Source organism: Ursus americanus, chromosome 3, assembly GCF_024610735.1.
Source record: "Ursus americanus isolate L20-20 chromosome 3, mUrsAme1.1.p, whole genome shotgun sequence".
In the NCBI taxonomy this organism is placed as follows: domain Eukaryota; kingdom Metazoa; phylum Chordata; class Mammalia; order Carnivora; family Ursidae; genus Ursus; species Ursus americanus.
The window spans coordinates 446,036-467,439 of record NC_142129.1 but is presented as its reverse complement, the minus strand read 5'-3'; the positions used below and the strand labels follow the sequence as shown (position 1 = coordinate 467,439).

Sequence of the window (21,404 nt, the reverse complement as noted above, 5' to 3'; positions counted from 1 at the left end):
TTTGACCATTTTAGTCAACTGCCCAGTAACCTGACCACAGGAGTGATCCCATCACATTCACAAGTTTTGCTCACACTCAAGGAGAGAGTGTTAAACAAGAGAGTGGATGTCAGGGGCAGAACTCTTAGGGGCAGAGTTCTGCCCACCGCAATCTCTTCACTGATGGAAGTGCTCGGATTATGGTTCCATACAGTAGCAGATAATTTATAAATTGATAAAGGAAGACTCTAATTTTGGTATCCCACCTATTTTCATCTGCCCTAGATGTTTATAACTTAGGTGCTAATCTATAATAACAGTAATAAACTTGTGAATAACTCACTGTGTGCTTAGTTTGTGACAGGCGCTGTTCTGGGTACTTTACATAATTACTCATGTAATCCTCACGACTGCTCTACAGAATAGGTACCTTATAATTCCCATTTTACGGAAGAGCTAACTGAAGCACAAGATCGTAAAACAAACTGCCCAGGTTCACACAGCCAGTGACGCTGATCAGACTTCTCACTAGCATGTTAGTTCATTAGTTAACCCCACAGGTAGTTTTTCTATCATGCCATGTACACAGACATTAGAGTGACACCAAATTTACCTTACCTTGAAAACCAAAGAGGCTGGGAGAGGAAAGTTCTTGACTTTTGTGACAAATTTGCTTATTACTGTGAAAAAAGGTTCTGTTTTTATCATAACCTGGAATTATAAGCTGGTTTACAGTCCAGCAAGGGAGATGGACAGACATGTTTAAATTCTAGAAAAGAGGACGTAGGAGAACTTTAACAAACCAGTGGGACCAAATGTGAGTAGGGGAGGGTCTGTGCAGAGGTGCTGCAGCTAAGTCTCCAGGAGTATGGAGCAAAGCTAGCTGGAGGAAGGGGCAGAGAAGCAGGCTGCACAATGGCTGCAAAGCCCCACAAAGCTCCTACTGTTGGCTCTCACTGGTCTCCAACCCACCTGTCCTTCAGCCTGCAAGCACAGCATTCTCTTCCTATTTTAATGACTTAGCATTGCCCAACAACGCTTTAAAACTGCACATCATGCCATTTCAGGGCCCTTCACCAACTGGCCGTGTCCCCTTTTCCAGCCTCCTCTCTGACCATCTTGTGCCACTCCATGCCCCCTGCCACCTCCACTCACATACTCTGTGCTGGACATCTGCTCTGCTCCACACAGAGGCCACTTGCCACATGGGGCTTTTAGCACGTGAAACGTGGCCAGTCTGAACTGAGGTGTGCTGTAAATATAAAACACACACTGGATTTTGAAGATAGTATAAGAAAAATGTAAAATAACTCAACATTTTAAATACATATGATAAAATGATAACATTTTGTATGTAACTAAATACATTATTAAGTTTCTGTTTCTTTTTACTTTTTTCAAGTGTGGCTACTAGGTAATTTATAATCTATGCGGCTTGGATTATATTTCTATATGCTTTCTTCTAGAGCACAGTTACAGGTACAATCATATTTTCTGGAACCCTCCAAAGCCTTCCTCTCTGTGCTTGGACCCATATTTGTTTTCCCCTCAAGATGTTCTTTCCCAGCCTCTCAGGGAAATCATGTGTCCTTCCCAACCTCAGTTCTTTCTTCCACACAGGTGTCTGTCACCTCCTCACTCACTGCTCTCACAGGCTCACGTTACTTAGCAGCTGTTTGCCTATTTCTCTGTCCTAGCAATCATGAGCTACTAGAGGTCCAGAGAGTGTTTATGTGGCTTTCTATCTCTAGCCCTCTGTCACTTCCCAGGTCATCGAATGAACTTAGGATGGCATCTACTGAATAAATGAACACAATAAAAGAAATATTACAAGATAAAATGGAACTGCTCATCCAATGAGCTACTTAGAAAATGGTTGTTTTAGGAAGTCTGAGGAGAGAAAGGCTGTTTTAGCTCCCTCCATAGCCATTTATTTGGCAGTTGTGCTGGGGATAGTGAGCAAGCGGACACAACATTCACCAAGCCTGTGAACATGGTGCCTCTGGGGAGCTCGAAGTCCTGCTGTTTGCTGATGAAGGACGGAAGCAGGGAGTGAACCACACATGGCTGCAGTGGAAATAAGGGGCAGAGTCAACACACGACTATCTTGAAAGGAGTCTGGTTGCACTTGAGACCCAGGTCAGTCACGTGGCATGCATGACTTTATCCTCATATTCAACAGAGTCCGAAGCTTTTCCAGAATCAGCTGTTTTCTCAGTGACAAAGAGTCACACAGTGCTTAAAAGCATGGCCTCTAGCATCAGACCATCCACCAGCCTGGCTTTGTGAGTTTAGGCAAGTGAAATTAACCTTTCTGCCTTCAGTCTCCTCATCTGAAAAACAGTAACATGTCTACCTCACAGGGATGCCACAAGAATTAAGTGGTTGGCCCAATGGAAAGTTTGAGTTTGGTGCCTCGCTTGGAGCAATTCCTCAATATATCACAGCTCTCACTGAAACTGCCTTTCCTACCTTCCTTTTCTGTTATGTTCTTCCTAAAGGGTAGTGAGAATGAAAAAGAAAGTAGTGATATGCCCAGGACCAGAGTACAATTAAATATAAAAGCCTTTTTGGATCTGATATTAATTTGTCTAAGAAGCTAGGTAAATGGCCTTTGTCTGGAACAAAGTAGACAGATCTGTAAAACTGTAAACTGGTTCATAATAGTATGTGATTCAAAAACACAACATCTGCAAAACAAGCTTTGTATCTCCAGGAAAACGTGGTATCAAAAGCACAGACTATTAATAACATGCTCACGGATGTACTCCTTAACACATGAGTTGAGAGTCTACTCTTTTTCGTGTGCATGAAATAGTAAGGGGAATCCTTTCTTAGTAACATTTGCATACTAAACAAATACAAAACAGTGGAAACATAGCTAAACATCAGTTATAACGTGCATCACTAGAATAGGACCACCCCTCTTCAGTCTTGCATGTTTAAGATGGACTTTTATATTAAGCTTCAAATAAAATAATTCTGATAAAATAAATCTGAAATGCAGAATACCTGTTTTAATGTTTCAGTTCTCTTGTCACTTGTCTTATATAAAAAATCATTCTTTTAGGGTGCCTGGGTGACTCAGTCGGTTAAGCATCTGCCTTCGGCTCAGGTCATGATCCCAGGGTCCAGGGATCCAGCCCGCATCAGGCTCCCTGCTCAGCAGGGAGTCTGCTTCTCCCTCTCCCTCGCCCCCTCTCCCCTGCTTGTGCTCGCTCTCTCAAATAAATAAATAAATAAATAATCTTTATAAAAATCATTCTTTCAACAATTACATTTTCAAATACTTTATGATTCCCAGTATCTTACAGGGTATTATCAAGTGACACACATGGGAAAATAATTTCTAAGGTGCTAAGCCATAGACAGATGAAAAGCCCTTCTCCTAATCCGTATATTTGCTAAGTCTAGTTTGGGCCCGCTTAATTTTCTTGCTTTTAAGAGGTGAGAAGTGAGACTGCTTCTTGATGCTACTTCGGGACCTGAGTATAACGCCCTCCAAGTACCTGGTCGGTGGGCTCTGAGGATACAGGCACCCGGGAATTGGAGTTTAGCCGTTTAAGTAGCAGTCGGCTCAGCAGCGTGCCTCAGTTTGTCTAGCGACGCTGCTCAGCTCCGGTCCTCCCAGCAGGCCGGAGGGTCAGCCCAGCTTAGTTCCCGCACCGAGGCCCGCGCCCCCACCCAACCGAACGCTGACGGGACAGGAGACCTCAGCCGCGCCCCCCTATCTTTCCGCCCCACCGAGCGCGGGTGACGGTGGTGTGTTTTATGTGTTGGGGGATTGCTCACCCGGGGTAGCAATCGCTCGGCCCTCCGTTGCTTCTGCCTGTCGCTTGCGGAGCCAGGGATGCTCCCGTGCGCCGGGTCGGCCGCGGGGCATTCTGGGACATCGGTGGCTCGGCGCTCTTCATTTCATGCCTGTCGATTGGTTGGAGCCGGGAGAGGCGAGAGAGCGCTAGGGCAGCCGCGCGGCACGCCGGGACAGCGGTCGATCGGCGCTCCGCTGCTCGCGCCTGCCAGTTGCTAGGAGCCGGGGACGCCGGCCGGCGGTCCGGGCCTGAGAGCTGCGATGGAGCCTGGGAAGGTGGGTGCGAGCGGGCGGCGCGCGGGGCGGGTCCGGGGGTCGCCCATGGCCCCGGACCGCACGGTCGTCGGTGTCCTGGCCTCCCTCCCGCCGCGGTCCTGTCGTGCGCTGGGCGGTGTAGGAGTTGGTTCCGGGAGGCGTGCGGCAGGATGCGCGCGTTGTCGTCAGCCGGGCCGCGGCGTGGAGGAGTATTAGTCCCGGAGCGGTGGACCCTCGAGTGAGGGGCGGTGTTGCCCTGCAGGGGGTCACCCCTCCCAGTCTGAATGGCGTTGGCACGGCCGTTCCAGGCGGGACGACGCGCCTTCCTGCACTCACTGTGCGGCGGAGACGCATGTCCAGTCGCGCTCCGCGGGACGGACGCCCAGCCGCAGGGACTGGGAATGCAGTTAAGTTGCTGGGGTTTGAGTTCTGGCTTCTGTGTTTACTTGCGTGATGTCGGAAAACTGGCTTAACATGTCTTATTTTCTAGTTCATAAAGTTGAGACGGTAATAGTAGCAACTTCATAGGTGTTTATGTGGAGTAAATGAGATTGTACAATAGAGGTGCGTATGGAGTGCTTAAAACATTGCTACTAACAGTCAATAAATGTTTTCTATTATTTTTTCCCTGTATTGATTCATGAACACTAAAAGGTGAGGGTTTTAGTTTGCACACATTTGCTACTTTTCCTTCTATTATTTTTGTTTTTTTCTATCATTTACTTTTAAAATGTTAAATAATATTCTTTATTTCTATTTTGTATTATGTGAACTTTAGATAGTATCTTTTAACTTCCCACTGGTTAGGATTAGGAAATTAGTATCCTACACTACCCTCCATCTATCTTTTAAGTCCTCCAACTTCCTGGCCCCTGTCATCTTCTGTACCATTCCCTTTTGTTTTCATAAGTCATTATTAGTTTACATTTTTTGTGGGGTTTTTTTTATAGGCTGATTTTTGAAGTGAAAAACCAATACATACTATATAAGCAGTGTTCACTGTAGAACTAAGTAGTATGAATGGACGAATAGAGAAAATGCAGCCCTGTATCCATCAACTTGTGCTGCTCAAGAACTATGTTCCTGGAATAAATTTTCTTACCTTCGATTAATTGTACCACAGAGTAGTTAACTTCATATTTGGACCATGCCTCTCTTAAATGGTCCTTTGATTTTCTTGTAGTTTGTATTTGCCTTCTCTTTCACAAAGCATATGCCTTTTTTCTTAACCTTATCACCTAACGTATTTTAGCTTATCAATAAGTCATATTATCTGTTTAATAAAACCTACTTTAAGAAATTCTTTCCAGAGTTTGCTGACTTTCTGTTCTAATCAGGACTAATTTTTTTTCTAGACTTTCTCAGAGCAATCATCTGGGAATTTCTTTTCTTTGTACATTTGGATTAGATCTGTTTTTTGGATCCAGTGTCATCAGCATTCTTGAAATCCCCCCTTTTTTCCCTGGAGTAAATCCTCAAGTACTTTTTAAATAAGGTTATGTACGAAGGAAGCTATACTTCAACAAAGTCATTATTATACTGATACACTTGTTTGAGACTTTGGCTTAGCATAGAATTCTAGGATCAGAATTAATTTCTCCAGGACTTTGAAGATTTATTTATTTATTTATTTGAGAGAGAGAGAGCGCAGAGTGGGGGAGGGGCAGAAGAAGAGGGAGAGCGAGAAGCAGACACCCCACTGAGTGTGGAGCCTGATGTGGGGCTCAGTCTTAGGATTCTGAGATCATGACCTGAGCCAAAGTCAGGTGCTTAACTGACCTAGGCACCCAGGTGCCGCATAATTTCTCCAGGACTTTGAAGGCATTCTGCTTTCATCATCTAGCAACCAGTTTGGTTGATGAGATATTTTTGTAAATAACGTTTTCTTTCTTTCCAAAAGATTTAAGATCTTTGTCCTTGGTGTTCTGGACATATATGGTAGTATGTCTGTTGTGAGTCTTTTTTTTCATTCATTATTTTTGACATTCAATGATCCGTTAAAATGAAAATGCAAGTCTACCTTTATTTCTGGGACATTTTTTTCTATTCTATATTTCTTTCTTTCTCTTTTCCCCCATTCTTTCTGGAACTCTGATTCAGTCTCCTGTTAGATGTTGAATTCATGGCTCATATTTTCCATCTCCTTGACTTTCTTTTTCTATATTCTGATTTCTCCAGCTTTATTGTTAGCTTCATCTACTTAATTGTTAATTCTAATTTAATTAATTAATTTTGAAAGCAAAGAACTTTTATTACTTGTTACAAATAAAGAGGGAGATAGCTCTTTTTTTCTTTCTTTCTTTCTTTCTTTTTTATTTTTTTAGATTTTATATATTAGAGCACAAGCAGGGGGAGCAGCAGGCACAGGGAGAGGGAGGAGCAGGCTCCCTGCTGAGCAGGGAGCCTGATGAGGGGCTTGATCCCAGGACTCTGGGATCATGACCTGAGCTGAAGGCAGACACTTAACTGACTGAGCCACTCAGGTGTCATTTTTAAAAAGATTTATTTATTTATTTGAGAGGGGGCGGGTAGGGTGGAGGGAGAGGAAGAGAGAATCTCAAGCAAACTCCTCACTGATACAGAGTCCCACATGGGGCTCCATCCCACAACTCTAAGATCACTACTAGAGCTGAAACCACGAGTCAGCTGCTTAACCAGCTGCACCACCCAGGCACCCCAAAGAGGAAGATAGCTCTTAAAGCACTGTCTCCTCTTGGGGTTAGAGCAGGAAGCTTTTTTTTTTTATTATTATTAAAAAAACTAAAAAATTTTATTCCAGTATAGTTAACATACAGTGTTGTATCAATTTCAGATATACGGTATAGTGATTCAACAATTTCATACAGCACGCAGTGCTTATCAAGACAAGTGCACTCCTTAATCCCCATCACCAAGCTAACCCATCCCCTCACCCCTCCCCTCTGGTAACCATCAGTTCGTTCTCCATAATTAAGAGTGTTTCTTGATTTCTCTTTCTTTTTTTTTTCCCTTATGCTTTTTGTTTTGTTTCTTAAATTCACATATGAGTGAAATCATATGGTGTTTGTTTTTCTCTGACTGACTTATTTCACTTAGCACAATACTCTCTAGTTCCATCCATGTCCTTGGATATGGTGAGATTTTATTCTTTTTTATGCCTGAGTAATATCCCATTATGTATATATACATCTTCTTTTTCCATTCATCAGTCAGTGGACGCTGGGGCTGTTTCTATAATTTGACTGGTGTAGATAATGCTGCTATAAACATGGGATGCATGTAACCCTTTGAATTAGTGTTCTTTTTTTAAATAAAGGTTTTTATTTATTTCCTTGGGTCATTTTCTTTTAGGGTCATTTTCTCCATTTGTCTTTCTTGAGTCTTCTCTTTCTTATGTCAGTGTTTTCTCAACTGTCTGATTGACTTTTCGTATTTATGAATGAGGCACCAGGTTTATTAAAGTTTTTTGAGTAGTAGGGGTTTGCTCTGCTGGTTCCCGCTCAGTCTTCTCCCTGAATTGTTTGTAAAGGCCTTGTTCTTAACCACTGAGGTCGGATTATAGAGCAGGCACAGAGATTACTCAGGCTTTTCACTCCCCAAACCATTTAATTATCAGAAGCATATTTCTCTATTGGATCCCACCCAGATATGTTCTCTCTTATGTCTTTTTGTGATTCTGGCTGACATAGTTCACCTAGTTGATTAGATTTTGCATTACTTTGAATTATTTTGGGGGTTGTTTTCTAGTACATATTTATAAAATAAACATTTCCAAATAGCAAAAGGAACTATTTCCTGACAGCTAATGAATCCTCATATTAGGTTCTCCTTTGCAAGTTGGTCATTAACTTTTTAGGAAGTTAATCTACTGGTCATTAGAGCCTTGTTATGCAATTATTATAGTGCTACAGAATTAGTGTATTTTGTTCCATAAAGTCAAGGGAAGGGTAAAACCTCGATGCAGTGATTGGAATAAAATTGTACTGGACTTTTTGGTGTTGTTTATTGTAACTTTATCTTGCACCCAGCTTTTCCTTAGGTTTGTGTCAGTATGTTTATCTGCTGACATCACTTGCATCACTAATATGACCACTTTTGTGTTCTTTATTTCTACTAAGATCATAACCAGTTTCAGTATTTGTAGCTATTTTTAGGAATCTAAGACGTAATGGTGTATTTGCTGGCTTTACACCTGCCTGATAAAGGTAGTGACAGTTTCCAGTGTTAGTTCTTTAAAAACACTTTAGTTTACCTTGCTTCCAGTGTTTATGACTTTTATTGATTTCTATGCTCAATGAAAATCTTAGAAATTTCTAAATTTTTCTGTTACATACCAAACAATTGGTAATGTGTGAGTTTATTATGAAATTTATTAATCATAGCTTGAAAGATATAAACACATATGTATAGATAAATATATGTATCTATATGTACTTAGATTATCCTCAGAAGAAAATAAATTTCTCGTCTTTCTTTTTAAATGTTGATACGAAATTTGAATCGCTGTGTTACAGCCATTCACTGTTAACTGCTGTTAACTACTTAGGTCGGTGCAGTGCTGCTTCACTCTGTTTTTAGAAAGGCTGCATGTTCTAGGGCAAGTAACCTGGGCTCTCGGAGAGCTGGTCCTCACTAACCCACTTATAAGGTTCTCCTGCATGAAGAGACCTAACATTTAGGGGCTTCTGGCAGCCTAACGCTATGTCCCTGTGATGACCCAGTCCCCTTTGAGTTCCTGTCTGGCAAAGCCCAGGGCTGTCAGAATAGCAGTGTGTTTGGCCAACACCTGGATAGGCCCTTTCTAGTGCATTTACGGTTTTTCATCCTTCCTCTGTCCTTCTGAGATGTCTGTGTGTCTACAACCCAGGAGAGTTTCTCTCTAGGACCTGAAAGCCATCCTGGAAATGGGATCCTCAGGAGGGAAGAGGCCTCTGCCTCCAGGTCTCTATGGGAAGGTAGGCTCCTGACTTCTATAGCTGCCAGCCTGCAGACACAGCTGGCCTGGCTGCATTTATGCTGACCACCCCGGCGTGATTTTTTCTTCCCCAGCTGCTCCGTTTAATGCGCCCAGCCACCCCTGCACAGATGGGAATGGAGCTCTGCTATCCCCTGCTGTCGGCAGTTTGTCTTTGACCCTCTCCCCACACTACTAATCTGCAGTCAACTCCAGAAAGGACTCGGTCTGTGGTCAGCCTCCCCCTTACAAGTCAGACTCAGTGCCATCTGAGCTTAGGTGTCCTATGCCTGGTGCAGCATTTGCACATTAGGACTCTTGTTTGCAGATACACGCACCCACAACCTAGAGTTTGTCATCTGGAACGTTAGAAATGACCTGCACATTCTCATCCAGGCTGTGTGCCTGTTGTTGTGTTAACAAGCAGGGATTATAGGGAATAGCAGTGGAGCAACTAGTAATCCAGTTTACTTGAGTATTGAGCCACCAAAAATTTGTTTCTAAGTAATCGAATTTGATAATTTAAAACATTTTCTAGCATTAAGGGGTAATTTTAAAAAAGACAGTCAAAGGTAAATTATGTCTCATTCCTAAAGCTGTGTGTGAGCCAGCCTCCCCTCTTTGCATCTTGCAACAAATGCACTAGTTAGTCTGTTGCTTTGTGGGCTTGGTAGGCCACCCTTCCATGGCCTCCAGTGTCTTTGCTCATTCCAGCCTGTAATTCTGGGCATTCTTGCCATAAGGGACACCACCCCTGGGTGCTCTGAACTAGATCTCCTGGGTTAGACCAGTGGTGCTGTAGACACAGACCATGTGACTGCCACAGCATGGAAGTCTGGGCTGGGTTTAGGGCAAGAAAGAAATTGGATTTCTTTCATTTTAGGAAAATGTTACAAGAAGAAGTAGTAGGACTTAATGATGGGTTGCATCTGATCTGAGAATGCAATATCGGTGCCCTGTCCACCAGGCCAGTCGTGGGCCTGCAGCCCAGCCACTGAGGCCAGCAACCTGTATGCTGAGGGCAAGGGTGCTTAGCCGCCAGGTGTCAGGAGCTGTGGCAGCTGTTTTCAAACGATTTGTGGAAAACAAGACAACTTAGCACTTTAAGCCCTTATTAACATGCAACTAACCAGTTCAGCTGACATCTAGCTTTAATGTTTGGCAAGCGAGTGAGTGTTTGCTTAGCTGAGATGGTGCTGGGTGTTGAAGGCATCGGGTGGCTGCACAGTGCTGCCAATCCAGGACGCCCTGGAAGCTCCTGGGTTGGGTGGTGTAACTGGTGGAAATTACATCCACTGAGGGCTTTGGAGACAGGTCCAGGTGGCTGAGCTGCTTAGTTGGGGCATGATGTTCTGGGGTCTATGTCCTTTGGGGAAACTGCTTTTTGGGAATAGGAAAGTGGGGCTTGAGGGATGGCTGGAGATAACAGGCCCAGAGCATTACCCTAAGAGTAAGACTCTGTCTTTCCTGCCTCTGAGTCTGGCTCAAGAATAAACAGTAAATAGTGTAATGAGAGAAAAGGACAGTAGCCCCGGAGGAGATATTCTGCAGCTCCTGCCTCCCGAAAGGATGATGGGCGAGGTCCCCATGCTCCCACATCCTCCTCCTGGGTTCCCCAGAGAATTCCTTTGAGGTCTTGCTGTACTCTAGGGACAAACAGCACCACGAAGCTGTCTAAGGCTTTCCCTGCACAGTGCTTCGGAGAGCCTTGTGGTAAATGGGCATCATTCAGCTGGTTCACCAGGTGGCTTATGTGAGATGCTGCTGGGCTACAGCAGGGCTCTTTCTGGAGTCGCTGCTCATTTTATGCAGTGGACACAGCCCGGGGTCACCTGGTGACCTCCATGGAGTTGAACTCTTAGGTTTGCCTGTGTGTGGACCGAGTAAACCTGTAGCTTGAAGGGTTTGCTGTGTAGGCGGCTCCCCTCTTTTGTTTTCGTTTTCAGGGTGAGGTTTATTCCCCTTGTAGGGGAAAGCGCTGCCTTTCTATTCTGTACTTGGAGAGACCAAACTTTAACTGGTGTCTCTGTTCCACACAGGACAGGTGCTGAAATGCTGGTGGGTTTGGTCTTTAAGAGACCTGGGCCGAGTGGAGGGTAAAAAGACAAAAGACTCCTGGTCTGAAGCACTCTGTCGACGCATATGTATGCAGAGTCGCTAAAAATATGTGTGACACATGGGGACTGGGATAGAGCATGAGGGAGCTGTGTGTTATTTTATAACATAAACCATTCTTTTTTTTTTTTTTTAAACAACATACGACATTTAAAAGAGAAAAAAAGAAACAAAAATCTTTAGGGGTGAGCAAGGCCGTTTGCCTGATGTTCAAGTGCCCAAAGCTGGGTTGGTGAAAAAGGCAGAAGGAAGACGTTGTGGTCTGTCAGAGAGCTGTTGGCTTCAGGGTTTTTACCTGTCAACGTAAGTCATGCAATTTCAGCCAGCAGGAGGTCCAGTCCAGGGGCCCTGGCTGGTGCCTTTTCACTCTTTAGGGGTCTCTAGCTTTGTCCTCTCCCAGGGGCACACGGGCTCTCTGTTGAGTTTGTACCATTTGTTTGGAAAATGTCCTATGTAACCCTCTACACAGAGCAGTGAACTTGAGACAGAAAAAATTTCAGTGTTCAGAAACTATAAGTTGTAGCTATGCTAATTGCTGCTGATTATCTTACACCAATTTATCAAAAAATACGATTTTCTCATTATAGTAGATCACAGTAAATTTTGTGGTTATAGTATATGTTGGCTAGATTCTTATAATTGATTGCTTTTTATTTATTTCTAGTTAGTGTATTTATGAACAACTATAAGTTGTAGCTATGCTAATTGCTGCTGATTATCTTACACCAATTTATCAAAAAATACGATTTTCTCATTATAGTAGATCACAGTAAATTTTGTGGTTATAGTATATGTTGGCTAGATTCTTATAATTGATTGCTTTTTATTTATTTCTAGTTAGTGTATTTATGAACTATTGTGAACTGTTTATCTGTTTCCCTAATTTTCACATTACCAGGAAGATTTTTTGGTGGCTTATCCACGAATAAGTTTTTGTTTTTCATTTGTACTACATTCGCTTTAAATCTGAAACTTAAAATCTTACTTTTTTTGTATCCTCAAAGCAGTGTTTCTCAAAGGAAAAGTGAAATAATCCGGATAAATCTACCTTGTTGTCTATAGGAAGCACCCTTGATTAATTTGCTTAATGAGTTCCTTCAGGATCTAAATATGTCTTGCATGTGGCAGGTGAATTGTGTGTATGCTTATGGAGGAGTCATGTCGCTGCATGCTCAGTACCTGGGGCGGGGGGCACAGCCTGTCAGGCAGGGACACTCCAGGACATCTGTGCCGTTGGCAGCCAGAAATGCTGCTGGGCAGTGGGACTGGGCACTGACAGCCATTGGGTGACATGGGGAAGGTGCGGAGTGTGTTTGACCTACACTTACGAAGTAGCCGGAGGAACACATTCTACACATTATTTATAGGTAATTTTAGACTAGAAAATAATTTTTTGAAAATGTCCATTACTATTACCTTTTCTTCTAGTAGGTAGTAATTTCTTGCACGTCAGGGACTAATTGCCATTGACTTAAATGGCCTAATGAAAAAGCAGCTCACTAGAGTGTACAAAATTAGTTTTTTAAATTTTAAAAATTCTAACTTTATGCTTTTCTTTTTAGAGAAGAACAAAGGATGATACTTGGAAAGCAGATGACCTCAGAAAACATCTTTCGGTACTGTATTGATTTGAGTTGGGGTCCTTTTGGAGCTCGGGCGATTTCTTGGGCAGTTTTTTACCGGCTTCTCAACTTTGCTTATGTGTGGCTCATTTCAGAAGTGTTTTTGACTTAGAGATAAAGCCGTATGGTTAATAGGTCTGGAACTTGGTGGGACAGGGTTGTCCCACTCAGCCCAGCATCCCAGCAGCTCCGTCAGGTTTCTCTTATGTGTTGGGGCTTGGGCCATGTGTGTCTGTGTGTGCGTGTATGTGTGTGGTGTGCACTGAATGCATGTGTGTGGAGTGTGTGCGCATGTATATGTGCGTGTGGTGTATGTACACGTGTGTGGTTTCTCGGTGATATGTTTGCGTGTGTGTGTGCATGTATGTGTGTGCATGTGTCTCCGTGTGGTGTATGTGAAAGGAACATTGGGCTGTGAAAGAGGGTAAAAGGAAACCCCCTTTGGAATGGAGTCGGTAGGCCAGCAGGGGCAGCGCGCAGGCTCTACCACTTCCTTGTCCACTGCAGACCCAACGGGAAGAGATGCATCTCCCAGTGGTACTATTTTACTATTCCGGCAGGAGGAAGGAAGATTTCCTCCTGCCCTGGCAACAGCTCAGCCAATGAGAGGCCACTACACTTCCCAGCTCCCAGTTTACACCAATGGACTTTCAGCTTATAGCAGCCCCTCCCAACTCCCCTCTCCTCTGTAGAAGAGCCTCCTCTCCTTTGTTCTGCAGAATCACCCATGGTTTTGCCATAGCTTAATTGTCCCAGATTGCAATTCTTGGCCATTCCCGAATAAACCCATTTTTGCTGGCAGTTTTATTTCTAAGGTTAACGGGTTGAGATCAAGACCTCCTGAGAATTTTATAAGTCCTTGTTCTTTGAATGGAACCCAAGCTGTTGGTGTCTCAGAGACTTTAAGACGCAGCTTCAATATCCCTTTCTTTTTCTTTCTATTCCATGTAGTATTTCAGATTTGACTTGTCTGCAGACATGAATGTCTCAAATAAATGGGTGCCCATTGGCAGTCATAGAAATGCTCAGTCTGGGGCTCCTGGGTGGCTCAGTCGTTAAGCATCTGCCTTCAGCTCAGGGTGTGATCCCAGGGTCCTGGGATCGAGCCCTACATCAGGCTCCTCCGCTATGAGCCTGCTTCTTCCTCTCCCACTCCCCCTGCTTGTGTTCCCTCTCTCGCTGGCTGTCTCTCTCTCTGTCGAATAAATAAATAAAAAAAATCTTAAAAAAAAATGCTCAGTCTGATTTCACTTACTACGTATTCAGAGACTCTTCTTCCAGGCCCATCTTGCTGGGATGGAAAGCAGTTGAAGCTAGCATTAAGACCCCTCACTGAGTATGGCTCAGATTCTAAATTCTGCTTTTTTTCTCTTGGTTTAGGCTGCGCAATTGGGTAGTCCCAAGGAAGATAAGAAACACAGAGAAAAGAAGCTGCATAAGGAGTCAGAAATGGACCTCCCTGAATACAAAGAGCCCAAGCACAGGGACCCAGACCAAGACTCCAAGTACAGAGAGAGGCCTGGCGAGAGAGATGGCCACACCTCCAGGGAGAACCCTTACGGGGACAGAGACAGAGACAGAGAAAAGCAAAGGGAAAGGAAAAAGGACTCCAGAGACCGGGACAGAGAAAGGCATAAAGAGAAATACCGAGAACGGGACACAGAGAAGTCTCACAGTAAAGGAAAAGACAGGGACAAGGAGAGAGACCACAGAGCTAGGAGGGAGGAGCTCAGGCAGACGGCGGCCCACCATAGCCTGGTGGGCCGGCAGCTCCTGGACAGAACGGAGCGCAAGGTGCGAGCAGGTGCGTGTCTCCACTGTGGAACATCCGTGCAGCTCCTTATTCCCTCCTGAGGCACTGCTTAGCTGTTGGCTGCACCTTGTCAGTATTTCTCCGTAAAGGGCTTAGTGCTCAGGGGCATTTCCCTTTTTTGCAGTGCTCACTCATCGTTGTATTTTCTTTCGTGGTTTTCATAAATGTCTTAGCTTGACCTTGAAGGTATAGGCCTCTGTTGTGTGTGTGCGTGTGTGTGTGTGTGTACTTTTCACTGTTTTCTTTTTGACATTTTTAAAACTCCTTTCAGTGAATGAAAGGAGTAACAATTTTCTCATTATTTGCTGGAATTTTACTATTGAAACACATTTTAGACTACCTGACTGAAGCTCAGTCCACATTGTAAATAAAGAAAAATAATGCTCTTTAATAAGAAGAATTCCTCAAAAGTGTCAGTTTTATTCTAAGCAAGATTTAAATGTTTTTATCTAAATCCCAGGAATTCTAAGGTAAATGTGCATACTCCCCCCCCCACCATGTAAGTATCATCATATTTTTATGGTACAAATGGTATATGATTTTCTAAAAAATTCTGACTAGCTAATGTAAACAAAAAGGAATATATTTAAAGAATATATAGTAATTCTTAGAATCATCAGGAAGGCTTGAGGTCCTGGTTATGAACAGAACGGAAACCAAGGCTCCCTGTTCATGTTCCCTATTACGTACTGTTGCCTTCTGCTCTTGAGGCCACTGCGTGTGTCTGCACAGAGCCCGGCAGCAGGGCACCTCTTGGAGCGTGAGTGTGCATTTTTGTTGGGTAAGATGTACTTAGGGGTGGGGTTATGGGTTAGTGGGTCACCACTCAGCATGTTTAACAGCAACTATCTTACTCTCCATTGCCTCTTTTTAGGGTTATTATTTTGATGTTCTTGGTATGTATTTCTAATAACATTTTTTTTGTTCTCAGATCTTTTTTGGTTGCTACCTGATCTTGTTTTTTCAATGCATTATTGGTAGGAATAATTGTACAATTAGACTCTTTGACATTGCTTCCCTCTTCCTTGGCCATTTATGTGTCTCTTCCCCATCTCCTCTGAGCCTCCCCTTCTGTGAAGTGTGGCCTTGATCTTTGGACTATTTCTGCAGCTGCTCTCTCCCTCAGTGACTGCATCCTTTCTCATGATTATAAATACTAGTCATCTGTTCTTGATTTCCAAGTTCTGGTTCCCAGCTAGGTTTCATCCCTGAATTCTGGGCTTATATGTTCTCTTGTGCTTTGATGTCTGATAGACGTTGGAAACTTACTGGGTCCTGAACTGGGCTGCTGAAATCCCTGCAAATCCTGCTTCCCCAAAGCCTTACCCATTTCGGTTGATGGCAGCTGCATCCTTCCCTTCTTCAGGTTGGAAAACCCGGGAGTCACTCGGACCCCAGTCTTTCTCCTGCTGTCTACTGGAACCTGGCCCTTTGCTCCCTGCCGCTCCTGTCTCCCCCAGCCCCATTGGTTTGATCTCTTGTATTCCAGGCTCCCAGAATAGCAGTCAGTGCTCCACAAGCACTTTTTGAATGAATGAACTTTGTTTTAGTGATCTCTGTTTAATTTTGTCCTCATCTTTTAAATTATTGATTCTCTTAATTTTAAGCCTAATGACTTTTTTTTTTTTTTAATCTTTGCAGATTCAAAAGTGAATCTCTAATTTCACTATCAGGGAGAGATCTCAAATTGTGGGTAGGGGTGCATGCTGGCAGGTGGGATGCACCTTGCCTCCTTATCACAGGGGCCTCCTCCATCCACTGTGCCCTCAGCAGTGGGCCCTGAGAGGTTCCCCCGTCGTCCCCGAGGCAGGCATTTCTTTCTTTGCCTCTGAGCACTTGGTGAGTGGGCCAGTTTTTCTTAGTGGACTAGGCTCTGTTTCCCTGAGCACCTGTGCCAGTGACCAGGTACTCAGATGGCGTATGTATGGGCTGGTGCCCCTCTCGAGTTTCCAGGGGGTCAATCTGATCTTTTCCAGGTTGCCTCAGTGGCAGTTGCCATTATCATCTCCCTCTTTAGCCCATTTTAAGTTTAGATAGGGAACTTTTCATGCTTGATGTTGAAGGATGTGTTTTAATTGAAAAATATGTTTTCATATGTGTTAACATATACTATATAATAATGCAATATGTATAGTCAAGACTGCAGGGGCGCCTGGGTGGCTCAGTCGTTAAGCGTCTGCCTTCGGCTCAGGGCGTGATCCCGGAGTCCTGGGATCGAGCCCCACATCAGGCTCCTCCGCTGGGAGCCTGCTTCTTCCTCTCCCACTCCCCCTGCTTGTGTTCCCTCTCTTGCTGGCTGTCTCTCTCTCTCTGTACAATGAATAAATAAAATCTTAAAAAAAAAAAAAAGAATATCTATAAAAAAAAAAAAAGACGGCAGCAAGATGTTAGGTCATTCTGACGTGCTGACATTTGGGAATGTTAAAAATCTGTTCTATTTTTGTAGTAAGCAAAGTGAGAACGGAAGAGAAGGAGAGGAGAGATGAAGACCCTGAGAGGGGGGAAGAAGAGAGAGAAAGACGATACAGAGAAAGAAAGGTACGTGGGCAAACCCAGGAAGGCTCTCTGGAGTCCGCAGAATAGAGGCTGTCACGCGTTGTTAGTAGAAGCATTTTTGGAAAGTCTTGTCACACAAGATTCAGGTCTGAGGAAGTTGTCAGCCACTTTTCCTTACAGATATGTGTTGTTATCTTTCCAGGAGAAATACATGGTGATTTTGGAAAATTTCGAAAATAGAAATAAATAATAAGGAGAAAATAAAAACAAATTCCACCCCAAGACAATTATTGATAATATTTAAGTATATATCCTAACAGAGTAGGTTTACATATACATTTCTGTATGTGTACATATATATCTATTTGTTTTCTTAAATTGGATTTTTACTCTTTTATAAACTTTAAACTAGATACACTTGGAACGTTTTTCTAAGTCATATTTCTCTATAATATTAATGGCTGCACAATATAGCGATATGGGTGTGTCATAGTTTTCTTGATATATCTGCTTTTTTTGGACACTTAGGTTGCTTCTGAATTTTTTTTTTATTATAAAGCCATCCATGGGGTAAAGTTTTTGTACTTATTCATAATTATTTTCCTATGATTAACTTCTGGAAACGAACTTGCTAGATGAAAGTAAATGTAAATGAACCCATTTGCTCGGCAGAAGAGCTGTCATCATTTACATCATCAGAGTATAACTCCCCATGTCCGAAGCAGCAGTTGGGCATGATCGTAATTTTTAATCTTTGCTAGTTTGATTCAGAACAAAGGAGTATTTCTGAGCATTTTAGGGAAGGGTTTACTGCCCTGTTGTTTGTTACTGCCTTTGTATGTTTGCTTACTTTCCTAATGGAGCAGTTTAGTCTAAGTACTTTAAAGATGAACTCCCTGCTAGTTATTTCTGTTTCCATTTCTGTTTCGAATTTTGTTTGTGGGATCTTTTTTTTATAAGTAAGTTTAAAGTTATATAGTAGTCAAGTCTGTCTTTCATTGTTTCGGTTGTCGATATAATGCTCAGAGAGCCTTTTCCCCACACCAGCATTATGTAAGTAGTCGCCTGTATTTTGTTCCAGGTCCTTATAATTTTTTTAAACACTTAAATCTTTAATCTGCATAGAATTGATTTTGGTGACAGGTGTGTGGTAGTAATCTAACTTTACGACTGAGGAGTTTGGTCATGGAGCTTGCCAGCATGTTTTTCTTTAGGAAGGTTATCCTGGCAGAGATTGGCAGAGTGGGTGGGAATCAGGTGAAGGAGAGGAGTCAGGAGGCTGTTGGGGGGCCGCGGGAGGGGTGGCAGGGGTGGGGACCATGGGGACTGAGCCAAAAAGGAGGTAAGGGCCCTGTGGCTGTAGAGTGATCAGTGACCCCCTGTTGGGTGTGAGTAGAGGAGGCCTTGGGTGGGAGGAAAGGGCAGTTTCATTTGGGGTTCAGCTGAGACATACTGATGATGCTCCCAAAACTGTGAGTCTGAGCCAAAAGTATGGCATGTTGGCAGCGAGTTCTGCAGAGAGCTGCGTGTCACCGTGTGATGGATGTCAGCAGTTACTACTGAGCACCCAAAGTGGTTTTGGGGAATCAGAGATGACTGAACAGTGGTGCCCAGTTTTAAGAATCTCCCTGGGGGGCACCAGACATGTGAACTGCCAAGGACAGAGGTTGGCAGGGCACATGGCGCTCTGCTCACCGAAGTCACACATCTCTCAGGAGGGACTAGGGTTGGTGGAGTACAGGATGCATTCACAGTTGGGGAGAAGGTGACAAGAATGACAAGGACGTGGCTGTAGATGAGGGCGGCATACTTGCCAGGCCGAGGAGTTTGGACGTGGTTTTCCATATCCGGGTGAAGCAAGGAGTACAGTGTTGCCACTATCCTGTGCGTTGTGTGGCCAGAAGCGAGTTTTTCTTTCCAGAAGCACAACTTTATTTATTTATTTATTTTTTTAAGATTTTATTTATTTATTTGACAGAGACAGCCAGTGAGAGAGGGAACACAAGCAGGGGGAGTGGGAGAGGAAGAAGCAGGCTCCCAGTGGAAGAGCCTGACGTGGGGCTCGATCCCAGAATGCTGGGATCACGCCCTGAGCCGAAGGCAGATGCTTAACGACTGCGCCACCCAGGCGCCCCTAGAAGCACAACTTTAGAGTCAGGATAGAGGAGTGAGGGCAGTGCAGCTTCACTGCCTTTATCATGACACATGTGAAGGATGGCAGCCCATGTTTTGTATGCTCATGCATTTTTCAATCTGTCCCTTTCAAAGCTGCAGTACAGCGACGGTAAAGACAATCCTCTTAAGTATTGGCTGTATAAAGAAGAAGGTGAAAGGAGACACAGGAAGCAGAAAGAACCAGATCGTGAAAGGAAACATGGAGAAAAAAGCAGCACAAGGGAAAAAAAAGAAAAGTATCCAAAAGAAAAAAGTAATTCCTTCTCTGACAGGGAAGGGGAAGAAAGACAAAAGGAAAAGCGACACAAGGAAGGCTTTCATTTTGGTGAAGAGAGGCACCACAGTAACACAGATAAAAAAGAGAGGTTGTCGAGAGAAGATCTTAAGAAAAGGGAGTCCAAGGTACCATTTCTGATGCTTCCTAGCCTTTGTAGTCCTCCTAAGACCAACACTCTTAGAGAAGAGTTTTATCTCCCTGTAGCCGGAGGATAAGACTTGTCACCTTGGTAAAAACGTGATTCACGTCTGTGTAATGTGATCAATATAGAAAAATTGCTGATCTAGTAGGAAATATGAAGTCAGATTTTCTAATTATATTGTGAATGTACTTTCAACATATACTCAGAAATCTATCATAAAGTTGAAATTTTGAAGATGATATTAAGTGGAAAGTAAATGAATACTATAGCAAAATGTTTGAATCAGAATTAGTAGTATAAGTTTACAAAACAGAACACAAAAATAAAACTATTGATTGCAAAGGGTCTAATTTTCCTCCCATGTATATTGTTATAATTACTGCAATTGCGTAATATTTTCCTATATTAATTGTATCTTTTGTTCTCATGTATATGCTTTCTGCTGTGCTGTTTTTCCAGACTCTGAAGCGAAGTGGTTTCATTCTCCTGTTTCTTTCTTTCTTTTTTTTTTTTTAAGACTTTATTTATTTATCTGACAGAGATAGAGACAGCCAGCGAGAGAGGGAACACAAGCAGGGGGAGTGGGAGAGGAAGAAGCAGCCTCATAGCGGAGCAGCCTGATGTGGGGCTTGATCCCATAACGCCGGGCTCATGCCCTGAGCCGAAGGCAGACGCTTAACCGCTGTGCCACCCAGGTGCCCCCATTCTCCTGTTTCTTGGTGGTGCTCCCTTTAAGGTGGAAGCAAAGTGAGGGTCAGGTGCTATGAGGCTCAGGAGGGTCAGGCCTTCAGGGGCAGAGACTGGGACGTGTGATTGACTGGTGCCATCCATGAAAGTATGTGTATGTGTTTTTGAGGAGTGTTTGTTAAGAATGTCCTGAAAACTTTTTGCAGTTGCTGCCTGGCCTCGTGCCCATCCTGGCTGGCTCTTTGCTGAGTGTGATAAATCACCTCTGCACCTGCCACCTCCAGTGCCTTTGCCCACACCTTCCCTCACAGCAGGACTGCGACCCTGCCACCTCTGCCCATGATCAGAACAAATGTCGTGTTTCTTAGCAGTTATCTGACAGGAGCAGTTTTGTTAGCCGTGTGTAGACGTGTGTAGTTATCTGACAGGAGCGGTTTTGTTAGCCGTGTGTAGACGTGTGTAGTTATCTGACAGGAGCGGTTTTGTTAGCCGTGTGTAGACATGAGTGTCTTCAGTCCCTGGACTTCCTTTGGATCAGCCACACTGATATGTTTACCTTGCTGTGTCAATGACTGAGGGAGGCAGGGATTGAGAATGGACCCTCACAGACACGTGTTTGTTCCTCTTGTATTTTAAATCTGTTTCCCTAGATCAAAATCTTTTTAGTTTGTTTTTCCCAATTTTTTATTATGAACATTTTTATTTTATTTTATTTTTTTAAAAGATTTTATTTATTTATTTGACAGAGATAGAGACAGCCAGCGAGAGAGGGAACACAAGCAGGGGGAGTGGGAGAGGAAGAAGCAGGCTTCCAATGGAGGAGCCCGATGTGGGACTCGATCCCAGAACCCCTGGACCATGCCCTGAGCCGAAGGCAGACGCTTAACAACTGAGCCACCCAGGCGCCCCTTATGAACATTTTTAAACAGACAGCAAAGTAGACAAGTTTCCACCACCAGATCCTACCACAAACTTTAATGAACTTGCCTATTTTACATTCCCTAGATCAAAGTTAGTGACTAGAAACAGCCTGTTTGGTTTCCCACAGAAATGCCTTTCTGAGACTTGTCACAGTTTACACATTTGGCTTTTATTAAGG

The 21,404-nt window shown here is 43.5% G+C and overlaps 1 protein-coding gene across 4 annotated transcripts in view; it reads left to right on the top strand.

Moving 5' to 3' along the window:
• Nucleotides 1-3,932: 3,932 nt before the first annotated feature.
• Nucleotides 3,933-21,404, top strand: part of DYNC2I1 (dynein 2 intermediate chain 1) — a 57,214-nt gene continuing 39,742 nt past the window's right edge. Inside the window, exons 1-5 of one of the 4 annotated variants that reach the window (XM_045792198.2) lie at nucleotides 3,933-4,066; nucleotides 12,656-12,709; nucleotides 14,096-14,519; nucleotides 16,975-17,066; nucleotides 19,293-19,601. In XM_045792198.2, coding sequence (XP_045648154.2) covers nucleotides 4,052-4,066; nucleotides 12,656-12,709; nucleotides 14,096-14,519; nucleotides 16,975-17,066; nucleotides 19,293-19,601 — 894 coding nt within the window. In that variant the 5' untranslated portion in view covers nucleotides 3,933-4,051. Of the gene's footprint in view, nucleotides 4,067-8,384; nucleotides 8,980-12,655; nucleotides 12,710-14,095; nucleotides 14,520-16,974; nucleotides 17,067-19,292; nucleotides 19,602-21,404 lie in introns of those variants that run through there. The other 3 variants (XM_087860645.1, XM_045792199.2, XM_045792200.2) reach the window with 3 other exon arrangements.